The sequence below is a fragment of the Vipera berus genome, assembly GCF_964194415.1.
Source record: "Vipera berus genome assembly, chromosome: Z".
In the NCBI taxonomy this organism is placed as follows: Eukaryota; Metazoa; Chordata; class Lepidosauria; order Squamata; family Viperidae; genus Vipera; species Vipera berus.
In genome coordinates, this window is record NC_138205.1 from 80,658,931 (window position 1) to 80,676,503 (window position 17,573).

A 17,573-nucleotide genomic window follows, 5' to 3' on the forward strand; every position below is an offset into this window, starting at 1 on the left:
GAAATAAATCATTCACCCTTCTTTTTTGCCTAGACATTTTGTCTAGGCTGTGCAAGGCTTTCACAACAGATGCTTTGTGTCATGTAAGGCTAGAGTGAAGCCCTTCTCTTCATTAAAGCAGCTGTATCTTTGTCACAGCTGCTTCAAATGCTGCTCCTATCTTCACATTTAAAGTGAAGCAGCAGTTTTAACTATTTGAAAGATAACTTTGTTATCTTTGCACAAAAAGACTAGACAAATGTTTTACCTTAACCCATTCTACTTTGAAGACACAAGTTATCTATGTTGGTTACATCCCTCAATATCTTCTGATAAGACCTGACTCTGGTTTGACTATGAATATGTAACAATTACCATCCTTCCTGACAGCCCTTTGAAGCCTTTTGGTCCTCTTATGTTATTGTCTTGTCCTGATTCACCCTGTAAAATAAATATGATAGCCATCTGATTAGGAATTACCTCCAAGATTGTCAAATTTAAACAACCAGTATATCTGTTCATAAGGTTTATCACACAATAGGTAATCTAGTCATATTAGTCTAGGCAGCAGGGACTATGTGGGGCCAAAAGGTCAACAAAAGTGACATATCCATTGCAGCTGCACCTTTCAAGCCCCATTCCTCTCTATGAGTGTGACATCTAGAACTAAAGTATGATAATAATTGGCAAGTAAGTCTTTTTCTATGCACATCTTATTTGCAGTTCCAATTACACAATACTATACAGAAGGTCAGCAGTTTGGCGGGTGCCGAGTGCCGCGTAACAGAGTGAGCGTCTGTTACTCGTCCCAGCTTCTGCCAACCTAGCAGTTCGAAAGCATGTAAAAATGCAAGTAGAAAAATAAGGACCACTATGGTGGGAAGGTAACAGCGTTCCGTGCGCCTTTGGCGTCTAGTCATGCCGGCCACATGACCACGGAAACGTCCTCGGACAAGCGCTGGCACTTCGGCTTTGAAACGGAGATGAGCACCGGCCCCTAGAGTCGGAAACAACTTGCATGCATGTGCGGGGGAACCTTTACCTTTACCTTATAACAACAGTACAGCTCTGAAAAAATATTTTTTAATCTCCTTGGTTGGTTTAGATCCTGGGGAGACAACTTTTGGCAGCTAATGCCTGTTTAATTCATTGATGACAAATCAGGGCCTTAAGAGATAGCCAGGGTTAGTAATCATCCCATTTGTCCTCTTTTTCATATTCGTAGCTTCAAGGAGAGGATTTTTACCTTTGCAGATATGGTAAACCTATTAAATCAGTGTTTCTCAATCTTGACCATTTTAATATGGTCTTCAAGTTGCAGAATTCCCCACTGAGCATGTAGCTGAGGAATTCTGTAAATTGAAGTCCACACATTTTAAAATGGCTAAAGTTGAAAAGAACTGCTTTAGATAATTAAGACAATTCTTTCATTTAGTTCCTGCAGTATATTTTTCAGAACCATGTTCTTAGTTTTTGTCAGTTAGGTACTGCAGAGTTTTGGGTCCATCCTCCAAAAACCCTAGGAACCACTTGCAGAACTTCCAACACACATACCAGATCTCTAGTTTAGGTAATTTATTTCTGTGACGTGCTTCAATAGCATAAGGTATTTGTCTTGTAACATGATCTTGGATTCCCAAGCCACATAGCATATTATACATTGAACAAGATCTATCACCCAGAAGTGTCTACAGCAGAAGCAAAAAATAAAAATGGTGACTGTGTGTGTGAAAAATATAGAGAATATTGATTATGGAATCACAGTTGCCATCCTGATTTTTTTTTTACACCCCCTCTACTGCTTCAGACACTCTTGCTTATTACATTCACGGATGCTAAGATTTTTCTAGTTATAAGTAATTATTCTGCAGTCAAATAAAACAATCATTTATTTATTTATCTTGAAATACAAACATGCGTACACCTGTATAATGCAATGCAGTACAATATATTCCACGTACACACACACTATATTTTTGAAAATAAACTTACATGATCTCCTTGGAAGCCTTTTGGTCCCAAGTCACCAGGAGGGCCTTTGTGTCCTGTATTGCCCTAAAGATTTATGATGCTTGTGTGAAAACATTCTGCTTAAGTTTATTTGTCTCAAAATTCATGTTAGATTGAATTACAAGTGTTTTTTTATGTTGAGAAAGCACTTCACTTTAATAATAATAACGCCATACTATAACATGATAGTATCAGTTCTATTTTTTCTTGCACTTTTCATGCTTAACTTTATGCTTGTGTTCTGATGTTTGATGCAAAAACCAGTATGTGAAAACTTAAAGGAATGCAGAGGAGGATTTAAATCCAGGAGACCCAAGCCACTTTGGATCCATTTCTAGAATGTATTCCTTTGTCTGTTGATGAAACACTTCTAAAACAAACCAGCTTTTGTTTCCACAGAGAACAGGTCCACAATATCCCATAAACATTCAAGCATCATATATAAATGCCCAATTTTATAGTAAAATTAAAGGCCTTTCTTTACAAATGTCTCCAGGCTGTTACTATTTAGCACCTTCAAAAACAACAATTTGGGGATAATGACCATCTTGAGTTGTGCATTGTTCTGTCTGCAGCATCAGCAGATATCAGCAAAACCTGGATGCTGACTGATCCCAAACTGACAAATTGATGGAATTCTTTGTCCACTCTCCACAGATCATTTCTCCTATATATCTCTGAGCAGCTAGCCATTTGCATAGAAAAAAATACACCGTAAGTACTTCCATCATGCTATTTTCTTATAAGAATAAAAGGCTTAGAAAATAAATTTAAAAAATGACCGAAAGAAATGAAAGACACAAAATAAAAAATAACAATGAAAGGAATCATAGGTAAATCTAGCTTAAAATCATGCCATCTGATAGATATTTCCATAACTTTTAACTCTTACAATCTTTCCTTATTTTAACCATGCTCATTCAATTCTTCAAACACTGCTTCTTGTTTTCAAATTGTTCACATTTCCCTTTTTTAGGTTCACATCAACTACATTCAGTCATAATAAAGCTCAGTCTTCCCCTCCCCAGACCCCTTTACTCTTCCTCTATGTAGTTCTTTGCAATTCAGTCTTTACTCTCTCTACATGACAGCAGTACTTCAAGAGACTTCTTTCATATTGCTCACTCATTTTGGTATTTAGTCCAGATTCATCTACTCCCATGCTCACTCTTGACCCTGCCTCCTCTTCTTTTACCACTCACACTTCAGAAAACAAAGCTGAGAAAATACAAAGCTGGAGAGAAAGATAGCTGGCAGAAGTCTCCACGAAGTAGTCAACAGCATCAAAATAGTGGACACAATTGACTATCAAAACCCCACTCCTTTTTAACATGGATAGAAAGGAGTATGGTGTTGATTGTCTAGCTGCACCCACCATTTTAATATTATTGGGTGCCCCAGGAAAGTATCTCATGGAGAATCAAGAAAAGCATCTAGCCTCATCTGAAAGAAAGATTTTGTCAGGGACAAACCATTGAGCTTCTGAAGAGTTATGCAAATTTATTGCCTTAGTGGCAAGGACTAGAGTTTTTCAAGTATCAATGAATACACCACAGATGTCTGAATCTCAAGGCAAAAACATTTTTTGTGTTTTTGCTGATTTTCAAAAGTAATACAAAATAAGATTTTTAAATATTACCATTGCTCCGGTGTCTCCCTTTTCACCTTTTAGTCCTGGAAATCCAAGTGATCCCTAAAACATAAAATCAGTTTGTGTATTTATGTGTGTGTATGCATGTATACAGATATCACTGAGTGAAAATAAACACTCATGCATATATGGACACATATACACCCCTGACACAGAAGAAAATAAGAAATAACTTTTATTTACCTCTTCCCCATGAATTCCATCAACTCCATCAGCCCCATCCTCTCCCTGAGAGAATGAGACCAGTTAGTATCAGCACAGTTTTCACTTGTTTATTATACAACATAATAATATCCATAGAAGTTAAATATATGTGTTTCAGAAGGTGACCATAACTAGTGAAAGATTGTCAGTTATTACATTTGCTTTTTTCCTGTCACCTTGACCTGAATTTCATTTCCTAACATTTTTTTATATTATGCTTCCCAGAGTTTCATTTTTTTTTCTTTTTGGACCCAGACCCAGACCTATGATGTCTTTCTCATCATAGTGATCTAATGCCTTAGACTAGAAAGGAACTTGTTAAATAAAGTACAATAATTAAAATTTTGCACACATTAAATATTTTCTTACTATACCGTTTCTCCATGCAGTCCTCGTTGACCCTGAAAGATTTAAATAACTATGCATTAAATCATGAAACTAATACAATACACACATATTAAAAGAAAAACAAAACAAAAGATCCAAAGGAAATGATGGGTAACTTCTTACTTTTCGTCCCCTAGTGCCACATTGACCTATATCACCTTTCTTTCCCTGAATTCCAGGGATTCCCGTGGGACCCTGAAACAGAAAATCAAATCACATATCACATAAATAATCAAATATGTACTTACCCCACATGTTGAGGAATTCATTCAAATATTACACAATTTACCTGCTCTCCATCATCTCCGGGATATCCTGGATGTCCTGCAAAACCAGTTGTACCCTGAAAATATAAATTAAAATTGGAAATATTGAAATAATTGATATATTCAAGTGAAAACCTTTATTCCAAAATTGCAAATTGTGTGTGTTTGTGTGTTGCTTATATATTGATACCTAACAATAAAACTGATACCTAACAAATACTACTTCACTAGTCCCAAGTGCTAGTGTTATACTCTTTTTATTGTTTTTATTTTTGCCTATCCTATTAATTTTCCACAGCCTTAAATTTCTAATTGAAGTGAAATTGTCAGTGCAAGTCTCTATCATACTGGGATCAGAATTAAGTGATTCATAATATATTTACCCTGGGCCCCTTTTCTCGTCTTTCTCCACGGGATCCTTCTTCCCCCTCACATCTACACAATATGCAGCAGCACTTTCGCTCAGCAATTTGGTCCTTTAAGAGAAGAAATTACAATTTTATCTTTAGAAAAGTTGGTTTGTTATAATTACTTATGAGTGTTATAACTGTTGCTTTTATGTTGTTTTTTAGAGAGATTTACAGCATTCAAGGCTTTCACCAAAATGACAAAACAACATCCATGTATACAGATATGATGCAGTTTCATGACACACATTATAAAAGTTGCAGTATTTGCAGTTTTGCAAAGGCAAATTTCCCCTTGGCATTTGCTCTCCTTTGCCCTCTTCTGTGAATGCCTCTTGTAATCATGTCATACTACTCAAGAAAAGAAAGGATCCTTTAGGTCTCGAAATCTAATCCATTGGTTCTATCTTATGAACTTACCATGTACTGAAGGATCCTTTTGGCCACATTTTCTGTGTTAATTGATAATTGATTGTTATATCCGAATCCCTTTCCAAACTCAATATGCTGAAGTTGATCAATATATTTGGTTCCTTCCAGAGCAACAGTTATGAGTCCATCTAGTCCTATTTGAAACAGTGATTATTAGCAATACCTTTTTAATATCTGCTTCTTGGGTTATTATAAATTATTCATTTTCACATTCCTGTGAACAGTTGGACACATGTACCAAATATAAATATTGCAGAATAATTCAGATAGTTAAACATGCTCATTCATAATCAGGAATAAAAATTTCCCGTCCTTTTCCCCCCGTGTTTGGTATAGCAATGGAACTAATTTTTAGATATGCATAACTGTGACTTTAAAAGGGGTAAAAAAATTAATTAAAAGATTGCATAGAACAGGGGTGTCAAACTGCCGGCCCACGGGCCAGATGTGTCACACTGAAACCACACTCACCCCATTGCCGGCAATGGGGAAAAAGTCACAACATCACAACATGTCACGTGATGTTTCGAGTTTGAAACCCCTGGCATAGAAACACATATAACTGAGGACCTGTGCATCCAAAATTCATACAATGGTGGATATTTGTTTAAAAATAATCAAAACACATGGAGCAGTTGGCTCATAACTCATGGACCAGTGACATGGATAACTGAAATTGTTGAATCCTTCTAATATGATAGAAATTGTGTTGAAATTGTAACATCTCTTTGCTAGACAAGACAGAAACAAGATCTTTTACAATGCTAATCAGATGAGAATCCTTCATTAGAATTTGTTACCATTCTTTATTACCAAAGAATTACTTCACCTTTTGCCTTAAAATGTAAAACAATTTCTTCTTTCAACTGTTTAATTAAATATTTCTAGTTTCCTGAAATATTTTCTAGATAAAGTTATTTTAGGCTAACCAAGGAAGGGCAGATGAGAACTTGTAAACCTGAATATGAACAAGGAAGAATTTTGGAATAATAATGTAAAACATCCATTTGAGCTAAAGCATTACATTTGATTTTCTGATTACCTTGTATTCTAAATTCTTCAGATTTTTGTCCAAGTTTTATGATATTATCATCCAAGCCATCTGAGAAAAGAAGTAATACCTAAAAAAAGTTAAGAACAGTGAAATTAAAGTAGGGACACAGACCAAGGGAACCAAAACAAGAACCATATGGTATAAGCCAGATTCATTCATTAAATAGTTTGATGAGCTTTAAAGAGAAATATTTTTATTTATTTTTTTATTTTAATTCCATTTATATCCCGCCCTTCTCCGAAGACTCAGGGCGGCTTACAAGCTTAGCAGTAGCCTTCATTCTATGTATATGCCTGCTTATTAGGGCTTTCACACACACCCCAAGTGGCATTATTACAAAGTCAGCTTATTGCCCCCCAACAATCTGGGTCCTCATTTTACCTACCTCGGAAGGATGGAAGGCTGAGTCAACCTTGAGCCTGGTGGGATGCGAACCTGCACTAATTGCAGGCAGCTGGTGTTACTTAAGGAGGCATTAGCCCACTGCTCCACCAAGGCTCATTTGGAGAAATGTAGATGCAATTAGATAAACCATCATTGATAAGGATTACAATTTTCTGTTGAAAATTATTTAAACAAAATATTGGAAATAGGAAAAACATAATAGATAAGAAGAAATAATTATCAAACCAAGCACAGGCTGAGTGTATATAAAGCCATTTATAGTATTAAAGAGAGATAGATCTTTGAAATATCCATAAGTAGTTTTTGAATTAATTAAAATGGAGATAGAAAATGAGCAAAATCAACTTTAATTAAAGGATTATTTGAGAAAATTGATTGGTATATAATATTTTCAGCCAATGGGAATTTCTTGCATTTTTAACATTGATGATGCAAAAAATATACCTTTGCACGAATGAAGGCAAATATATGTGACTCAGGATAATGTTGCAAGATCAAATCTTAAACTAGATCTCTAGTCCCGGTGACTGACCCAGATTCAATCTAGCAATATATATTCTTTTAACTGTTTATTATTTCACTATAATAAAGTTTGCAGAAAACAATAAAAATAATAAATTCATTCTATAACATAATTTCATTCAACCTGTAAAACAGAGATGAGCTGAAATTATTAAAAGCTGTTCTATAAATGTTCCAATTTTCTCAAAACATTTTAATCAAATGTCTAGCTAAAGGTTCATTGCAACCAGAAAACGTAATATACAGTATATCAAAATGATTACAATTCCTTTACTTTAATTTATGCAATGCAATTTTAAGAAAGTAGAAATTATTAATTAAATAAACTTAAATTATACCAACTTAAATAATGTTGATATCTGGTATAATGCAATATTTTAATAGAAACTATTAACATGAACATAAATTACCGTGTTTCGATTTTTCATGTCAGTCACATTTTTAACTAAATTCCAAATACTGTCCAAGAAGTCGATGTTGAGCTGAGATGGTCTGTTGAGCACAATGTTTCTGAGTTCTTTTACTATATTTGTGTCATCAACATGATGAATTTTTTTCTGGAAAGATTTATCTGTGTTTTCTACTGAAATAGTCACACTGAATTGTGCTTTTTTGTCCTTAGAGCAATTTGTACTGCTTAAAGATGTTAGGCCTTTTATAATATCAGGAAGATGAATCTCCAAATGTTGTTGCTTACTGAATAAATTGTCCCCTGGTTTCTGAGATGATATATCAAAGCCAATAATAACATCTACAAAACATGCTGTTTGGATGAACAGAAAGACAAAATATCAGAAAGTAATAAAACAAATTTGTTAAATTCAAGCAGATTGAGACAACACTTAACACTGTAAAAGAATTGATTGCTTCTTATTTCTAGAGAGGTTATCTAGGTCACAGCTTTTCAACCGGTGGTACACGTACCACCTGTGGTACTTTGCCACATGGCAGGTGGTACGCGACTGCTAGCCAAGTGTAGCAGGGGAGAGGAATGAGCTGAAGTGACCCAAGCCTGAGGGAGAGGCAGCTGCAGCTACAAGACTGTCTGGGCTCGGCAGAAGCTCCAGGAGCCAGCAGGGCTTCAGCTGGAGCCAGGAGCCAGCAGGGCTCTAGCTGATTGGCTCCAGCTGATTGGCGCTTCCAGAAGCAGCCAGAGCTGGAGGTAAACTGAAGGAAAAGGGGGGGGAAGAGAGGAGAGGATATAAAAAGAGGTGATTTTGATGAGAAAGGGGAAAAAAAGACAACAGGGAAAGAGAAGGAGAGGTCAGCTGGCAGGAGAGGAAACAGGAACAGAGAAGAAGAAGAGGCTATTGCTGGAAGAAAAGCTCACCTGGTTTCTTTTCTCCAGCTAGCAGAATGCAATCAGCACTGATGAAATGAAAAGCCAGCATGTCAGAAAGGAGGTGGGTTTATTTAGTTCTGGATCAGCTGGCAGCTTGATTGGGTTAACATAAGGAATTTTATACAGTTTTTACAGTGTTTTGTAATTCAGAGGCTCCTTTGTGTGCTTTGGCTATTGGAATATTTTAATCTGTATTTTAGGCTAGCAATGAGTCCAAAGTGTTGACTTCCATAGGTTTAACCCTTTAAACAAATATAATTAGTTTTATCCCTTATCTTGAGTCTGCCTATGGCTTTTAGAAAGTTTTCTTTGACGGTAAACAGGCTTAATTTAAGGCTAAAGTGTTTTGCATTTGCTGGAGCCTTTCAGTCTCTAATTGCAACATTGTGACATGTGACATGCCTGAGGCAGCTTAAAGAAAATAAATACCTGGAGTTTATGTGTTTCTTTATTTTGTGAGCCTTTCTTGCTTTGCAATTGATTCCTGTGTCTTTAAGGGCAGGGCTTTTCAACCTTTTCACCCATTGTACTACTTTTAGGATATGGCAACATCTGAGTACCACCAGTCACCTAGCAAGGTGTCAAAAACTTGATGACCAAAAAAGGAAAAAAGTGATGAAGTACAGGTAGTCCTCGACTTACAACAGTTCACCTAGTGACTGTTTGAAGTTACAATGGCACTGAAAAAAGTGCCCCAAAGCCACAGCTGAGCAAGACACCTGCCTGCCTGCCTATTTGGCAGCGCTCTTCATCCTGTCCGAGGTTTTCATTGTTGTGAGCATTTCTGTTGAGGATTAACAGTGAGGGTGGGGTGGAGGGTGTTTGGTTTTTATTCCCCCCATCTACTGGGTGGTTGCAGCAGGTTTTGGTCACTTCACATGACCCTGGGACACTGTGACCGTCATAAATATGAATCAGTTGCCAAGCATCTGAATGTAAATCATGAGACCCTGGAGATGCTGCAACATTCCAGCTGATTGGTGCTTCTTCTGGGCTCAGAAGTGCCAGGATCAGTGCCAAGCTCCAGTTGGAGCCTGGCGCTGATCCTGGCACTTTCGCTGAGCCCTGACAGCCCTGCAGCTCCAGCCATCTCTCGTTCAGGCTTGTGCAGTACTGCCACTGGTTCAGCTCATTCCCCTCCCCCCACTACTACTTTTCTAGGATGGTGGTATACCACCTGCCAGGTGCCAATGTACCACAGGTGGTACCTCTACCACTGGTTGAAAAGCCCTGTTTTATGGTACAGGGAAGGTGATGGGGGGTGCATTTTTACTACACTGTGAAAGGAGAGCTAAGAAGGTCCAACCATCTAGCTTAGGGGTCTACAAACTTAGCAACTTTAAGACCTTTGGACTTCAGCTCCCAGAATTTCTCATCTAGCCATGATGTCTGAGGAATTCTGGGAGTTTAAGTCCACAAGTCTTAAAAGTGTCACGTTTCAAGAGCCTTGAGCTAGCTGGTGCATATTAATAAACATGGATAAATTAATCATGCATTTATCAGTGCAAAGGGAAAGTGATTCAGCAAAGGAACAGCCACCAAAGAAATTAAAACTGGTACTTTTTTCCTTTTTTCCTACAGTTTGTAATATTTTATTAGATTGTAGAATAAAATACAAAAATACTAAAGCAAATAATAGGACAAGTGGGGAGGAAAAAGGGGGGAAAAGTGAGGGGAAGAAGGGAAAAAGAACAGACTTCCTCTGTTCCAGTAGATGGAAGCATTAACATTGAACTTCAACTTTTTACTTTTCCATAATATTATAAACTAGCCATTTCTATAACAAATGAATCTAGAAGATAAGCATCTGTAGAGAGGTTGTACCTAGACAGCTACATGTAAATTTAAACATACTATGATGTAAAAGGTTTTGACCATCTTCATGTTGAAACAATATAAAAAATTAAACCAAATGAGATGCTTTAAACCACGGGTGTCAACTCACCATGTCACATTGCTGGAGCTGGGGTGGGCATGGCCTCCATATGATGAAACCGGCCCGCGGGCCAGCAGTTTGACACCCTTGCTTTAAACTGAGCTATAGTACACATGTAACAGAATCATTTGATACCATCCAACCCTAACCCTTCCTTTCTTTAGACTAAAAGGTAAAGGTAAAGGTTCCCCCACACATGCGTGCTAGTCGTTTCCAACTCTAGGGACCAGTGGTCATCTCCGTTTCAAAGCTGAAGAGCCAGCGCTTGTCCGAGGACGTTTCCGTGGTCATGTAGCCGGCATGACTAGACGCCAAAGGCGCACGGAACGCTGTTACCTTCCCACCGTAGTGGTCCCTATTTTTCTACTTGCATTTATACGTGCTTTCGAACTGCTAGGTTGGCAGAAGCTGGGACGAGTAACAGGTGCTCACTCTGTTACGCGGCACTCGGGATTCAACCCGCCAAACTTTAGACTACAGATATAAAATTTATCTTAGGCTATATTAGTATAAATTACAAGTCACCTCTATGGTCACATAATTTCCTAAACCATTGTTTGTTTTTAATGGTTTATTAATAAACTACACTTGTCTCCACACAATGTAGAAAGATACAAATTAATGCTTGGGTTAATTAATCTAAAGCCAATTAAATCACATTAGCATGTCATGTGAATCGAGCCATAGAAAATATCTACATAAATGTCTACATTATTTCTATTTAGAACACTTTTCACACAGTTCCAAAATAGATGTATAGTTTTCTGGGTTTGCTGAAGCTTTTCCCCCTTTGGAAAGGGAGCATTCATACAAAATTTTGCATTTGCAGTTTAGAGTATTCCTTTCCAAGAAAAGCAACCCCAAAAAATGTTGCTGTGTTTTCTCTTAGAATACTGAAGTTACTAAAATTGCATGCAACTCATAGGCATTCTATATATGTTATAGTTAAACACACTCAGCTGATAATTATATGTTAATCATACCAGTATGAGAATAATTTTTGAGAATAATTAAAAACAGCAGATTTCAAGAACTTGGTTAATAAGCATGATCAAAAATGGGTCTAAGGAAATAATTAGAAATAATTTATCTTAACTTTATAATCTTACCCACAAAATTCCTTATATTTGATATCAGTGGAATGAAGCTTTTTGAAATAAGGCATGATTGAACTGTGGGGTTCTTGGTGCTCTTTGAGCTTGGTGCTTTTCCTGCAGTGTTTTATTACCAAGCTGGGTAACATTATCAGTGTGATGTTGTTGAGTTTAGTAATGAAATGTCTGCAAGAAAACAAGCTCAGAGGCACTAAGACCCACAAAGTACTTAATTTCTTCTTAAAGATTTTTTAAAATAGATTTTTCTTCTTACTGATATTTCACAACTGATTTCTCAATAGTTTGTGAATTTTACTTTAGTTTAATCCTGGCATTGTTATTTTATTTTGATGATTTTAAAATTTTATTAGCTTCAAAGCATTCTCAAATCGAACAATGGAGTACAAGTGGCTTGACTGTAATAGGAAAAATGATTAGAATATAAATAATATATTCATTGAAACATTGAAAAAATGCACAAATGATCTTATCTACTTAGTTACATTAGGCATGAGAAATGTTTCTGGATGCAAAATAAATTTTTTACTTCTCCTTAACGAGATCTTTTTGCCTTATCCACTCTTTCACTCTGCAGTCTGGAATGCTTTGTAAAGAAAATCAGAAAAGGACAACGTCCTTTTTGCAGGCAGAGAGTTAATCACATGGACTTCTGGATTTTGTCCAACAAACCAAATAACAAAAGAGATGGTTACAATTAGCTATGTGACAAGAAACAGATATTAGCAACTAAAATCCATTAGATATCAACAACCAAGCATTTATGTTAACTGCATGGAACTTACTTGCGTCAGTAGATGGTTTACAAATTTCCTTATTTATGTGATTTACAAGAGTTTTTAGATCACTGTAATGGTCAACCTTGTATTTTCTGCTTGGAGAGTTGGTAATCTGCAGAAGGTTTGCATCAGTCACATTTCCTACTGCAATTGCATGGATTTCCACACCTTCATCTCTCAGATCTTTTGCTGCTTGAGGAAACTCATCATCTGATCTTCCATCAGTGAATATGACCAACTTTTGGTTAATACTTCGAGCTACTCTTTGTTTGCTGGTTTTGAAAAAGGTTTTGATTTCTTTGAGAGCATGTCCAATCAGTGTGGAGCCCCCTGTGACCAGTGACATATTAGTGATTTTACTATATAGTTCTGGTAGGTTTTGATAAGCGCCAAGCTGGAATACTTCTTGAAGGATATCACTGAATTGGGCCATGCCAACTCTAATATTGTCTTTATTAATAATTGACTTAAGCAAGTTTATCACGAAATCCTTAACACTCTTCAGTTCTTTGTCCGGGATACTTCGGGAATCAGTCAGGAAAACAAGTTCTGCTTCAATGTCACATTCTACAAAAGGAATCCAATAAAAAACATGATATTCTGCTTCAGTATTGCACCAAAAGAACAAAAGGAACCACATAGGACAGGTTAGAGAGAATATGACTCAATTTGCACAAGTCTATTATTTTTTGTAAAAGAGCCGAGGCAGTAGATCACCTTAAGAATCTATAAGCCTGCAGAATTTTGCCCATGTTGTTGCAAAGCATGTAGTTCATCTATCTGAATTAGGATTACAAGGAATTTACATTTTTATTGCAAAAGATGAATTTTTCCCACTTTTTGAGAAAAAGGAAAAGTTTGCAAGCTTCCTGTTGTCCTTATCTTCAAGTAAATTAATATAGCTGACATCAACATGTTATATAGTAATATATGGCAATAGGATAAAACATATTTCAAACTGAAACATGTCTTGGACAATAATGGAAACATTTGAATTGTCTTCATCTCAGTACCTTTAAAGTCCCCTTTGTCTGCTCTCAGATTATTTTATGGATAAATATAGAAATCTAAAAATATGAAATTTTTTGCCTTTAGAATGCACTCTACATGGGGTTGCCACTGAACATGACACGGAAGTTACAACTGGTCCAGAATGTAATGACACATGGAGTGTTCCTAGAGTCACACATAAGCTACACTGGCTCCCATTTTTCTTCTGGGTACAATTCAAAGTGCTGGTTAGTACCTTTAAAGCCCTACATGGCATGGGGCCTGGTAATCTGCAGGACCCCCTCTCTCCATCCATTCCACCAGAGTGAATAGGATCCCTTCCCTTAAATACTGACATCTTGTGGGAACTTGGAAGCATGCATTTTCTGCTTTAGGCCCTGCATTATGGAACAACCTCCTTCCTGAGATCCAACAGGCCCTCTCCCTCTATCTTTCCAGAGAGTACTTAAAACCTGGCTTTTCCCCCAGGCAATTGGGGTAGAGTGATGTGAGGATAAAATGAGAATGTGGATGCATTGAGAAGAAGGGCTGCAGTGCCAGGTTTTCCTATTTTTATTTTTATTGCTGTTATATTGTTTTATATTGTTTATTGGTTGTAAGCCACCCATAGTTATTTTAAGATGGGCAGCTATATATATGATTTAAATTAAGTAAATCATATTTATTTAGTTTTCATAGCAATAACTGATACAGATATAAAGACTTAATGCATGATGCCAGTGCTTAACCTTTTGTCACAACATATGTAAATAGTGGTCACTGGGCCAGGAGCAGGATCTGGGACATCTTGCATCAAAAGATTCTCACTGTAATGAAATTGGAAGTAGCGTCTTGGATAAAAGCTTGGGGATTGACTATTCACATTTGGAATTGGCAAGCTTAAAATATTACCTCATGCAGATTTGGCCCAATATCTTGTGTGTGTTTGTGTGTGTGCGTTTGTGTGCGCGTACACACACACACACACACACACACACATATTTGTGTGCATGTGCATGTACACCTTTGAGACAGTGTTGACCCCTGGCAATTGTTTTCTTGGCAAGCTTTTCAGAAAGGATTTACCATCGTCTCCTTCCCAGAACTGAGAGAAAATGACTAGCTCAGGGTCATCCAGCTGGCTTTGTGCCTAAGGCAGGACCAGAATTCATAGTCTCCTAGTTTCTAGTCTGGTGCCGTAAACATTACATCAGACTGGTTCTCTTAACCAATATCTTGCAATGTCTTACTCCTCTGTACTGTACGTTCGCCACCTTGAGTGGTTTATAATAATAATAAAGGTGGGATATAAAGAAACAAATAAATAAACTACAGCTTTTAGATAGTTATTAACTTAGTCTTGGCGAAAAACACACCATATATATCAGGAAAAAATAGGCAATATATTACCTGGTCTTGAATGAGTACACAATTGATTTGACAGGTCTGCGCTTATGTTTTTCAGTCCCTCAAATGATGACATGTAGAACCAGTTACTTTTTGATCCAGCCATGATTTCAAGTTCCTCAGGTTTTGCGTCTTTTATTCCAATGGCATAAATAATAGTTCCTTTCTTCCTGAGTTCATTTGAAATGCTATCAAGTTTTTCCCTATCATGAGAATCTCCATCAGTTATGACCATAAGAACTTGAGGGACTCCTTGGTGTAGGCGGCTGCCATTCTCTTTAGTTAAAAGACCTTTAGAGAGCTGAAGAGCCTTTGCTGTGTATGTACTTCCTTCTAAAAGTACATCATTTTGAATAAATTGAATGATATCTGATTTTTTACTATATGTATTTAGCTTGAACATAATTTTTGGATCATTAGAATACTTTATTGCTCCAAACTGAGCATGATTTATACCTACATAAGATTTATTCACAATGCCAATTATGAAGTTACGCATAAGAGCGTAGTTTGTTTCACCAATACTGGTAGAACTATCAATTATAAAAACTAGATCTAAACGGTTTATCCTTTCACACTCTGTAAAGCAAAAAAGACAAAATAAAAGCATCATTTAAAAAAATATCATATTGCCACATATCTTTACTCCTACATTCATGTTCCTTTATAAACAAAAAGTGTGTGAATTCTCATTAAAACCTATTATAAATAGGTTACCTTGCTGATGTGTTAATGCTTCATTTATTTGAAAAAGAATCTGATTGTTTTATAAAGTTAACGTGCATTTCTATATGCATTTTACTGAAACAGTGGGGTTCATCATAAGATAAATATCAAATGAAATTTTCAAGAGTTTTTTTGATAATATTTTCTTCAATTCTATTTTTTTAAAAAAATAAATCAATATCCAGACTAGGGTCATTGGAAAAAAATTGCTCTACTGTAATGTATTTTCAATCAGGGGCTTTTTTTTCTACACTTTAAAAATTAAATTAAATTAACTGAGTTTCCATTTTCTATTATTTTATTATAAGAATAGCATGAACATTTGTATCACAAGATCACCGCAAAGAAAATTTATTCAGCCATGTTCCCTCTCATATTAAACAGTTTATCCACCATTTGACAATTATCATGCAGTATTGCAGTCCTTAAGTGAATAGTTAAAGACAATTTTTATTTATATTCTCTTTGGGTTAGATCAGGGGTGTCAAACTGCTGGCCCGTGGGCCGGATGCGTCATCTGGAAGCCGTGCCCACCCCATTGTCAGCAGTGGCAAAACTGTCCAACACATTGCACAACATCACGTGACATCACGAGTTTGACATGTCTGGATTAGATTGTGAATCAATTATTAGTATGTAGCAGTCAATAAAATAATATTCCACTTATATACTCAGGGGAGAGAGAAGAAGAAGGGTAATTACTAAATGTCAGGATTTTATTATAAATTAGACATAGCCCAACTGTCTGATGTGCACACATGCTTTTAGCTTGGCAAAATCCTAGTATTTGATCAGCCCAGCTTTGGGGTAATTTGTTTGTTATTGTTGTTGTTTGACTCTGGGAGTTGGAAGAAACTGTATATTCACAGTGGTCTAGGTTGTTGTCATTTACTTTTCTTGTGACCCAAATGTGTATTTGGCCCTCCAGCTAATAATTCTTGAAACACCTGCTGCAACAGTCTTCATGAAGTCCTTCTCTTTAGCCTGTGGTGGGATTCAACCAGTTTGTACCAGTTCAGCAGAACCGGTAGCTAAATTTTGTTGAGTTCGGAGAATCAGCTGAATGCACACTGCTTAGGGAAGTCTGTTCTAGGCCTCAGAGGCCTGGAAAAGGTTTCCCAGGCCTAGAACGGCTCGGCACTTCCAGAAGTCCATTTAAGGTCTCAGAGGCCCAGGCCTGCATCCACGCATAGAACCAGTTGTTCAGGTATTTGAATCCCACCACTACCTTTAGGTAACTGGTTGTCACATTTCCACTTAATCTTAGAAAAATAATATAACCAAATACCTCCATTTATTAACATAAGTAAATCCTGAGATTTACAAGGGGAAAAATGGACACAAGCAGAGACAAATAGAAAACTGATTCAAATTATGCATGTTCCTACATCCACCAATTCTTGACTTCAGCAAAGATGTACAACTTTAGAATATATAGATGTTGCCAGGGCTTTTTTTGTCATAGAACACCCAGAACGGAGTTCCGGCACCTTTTTTGGATGGAACCTTGTAGGGTAGGCAAGGCGGGTTGTATGACATGTGAGAGTTAATATAATGTTGATTTAATGTAAATTAAAATCACATTAAATTAAAGAAACATTATTAAAATATTTACTTCATAGGTATTTCATTGTTTATCTCTTTCCTTACATCAGAAGTTTCAATTGCTAGAAATATCGAGGTGGTTTAACAAATTTTATGAAAGTGGAATATTTTAGCAATAGCATGGGTCAAAATGAAGTGATGAGTTAATTTATCTTCGGAAGTGGACCAGAAGTAGATCTAATATTTTCTCCAAGTGCAGTGTCTTTTTTCTTTTCTTTTCTTTTCTTTTCAGATCAAAAAATGGTTGGTTGTGATAGGAATTGACCAACCAGCTTGTGCCTAAACCTGATGTTATCAGAGACAGAGTGATTGGGCCAGTCACCTAGCTGGCTTTTTAGGTCTAAAAATGGGAGTAGAAG

General features: G+C 36.6%; 1 protein-coding gene across 1 annotated transcript in view; it reads right to left on the reverse strand.

Annotated features, from left to right (window-relative positions):
* The window catches only part of LOC308679009 (collagen alpha-6(VI) chain-like), a 75,406-nt gene that overhangs the window by 44,566 nt on the left and 13,267 nt on the right, over positions 1-17,573 (reverse strand). The window contains exons 7-19 of the mRNA XM_081346245.1: positions 14,887-15,462; positions 12,493-13,053; positions 7,728-8,080; positions 6,379-6,457; positions 5,325-5,470; positions 4,881-4,973; positions 4,521-4,574; positions 4,355-4,426; positions 4,219-4,245; positions 3,824-3,868; positions 3,629-3,682; positions 1,972-2,034; positions 355-420 (exon numbers count right to left, since the gene is read on the reverse strand). Coding sequence (XP_081202371.1) covers positions 355-420; positions 1,972-2,034; positions 3,629-3,682; positions 3,824-3,868; positions 4,219-4,245; positions 4,355-4,426; positions 4,521-4,574; positions 4,881-4,973; positions 5,325-5,470; positions 6,379-6,457; positions 7,728-8,080; positions 12,493-13,053; positions 14,887-15,462 — 2,189 coding nt within the window. The remainder of the gene's footprint in view (positions 1-354; positions 421-1,971; positions 2,035-3,628; positions 3,683-3,823; positions 3,869-4,218; positions 4,246-4,354; positions 4,427-4,520; positions 4,575-4,880; positions 4,974-5,324; positions 5,471-6,378; positions 6,458-7,727; positions 8,081-12,492; positions 13,054-14,886; positions 15,463-17,573) is intronic.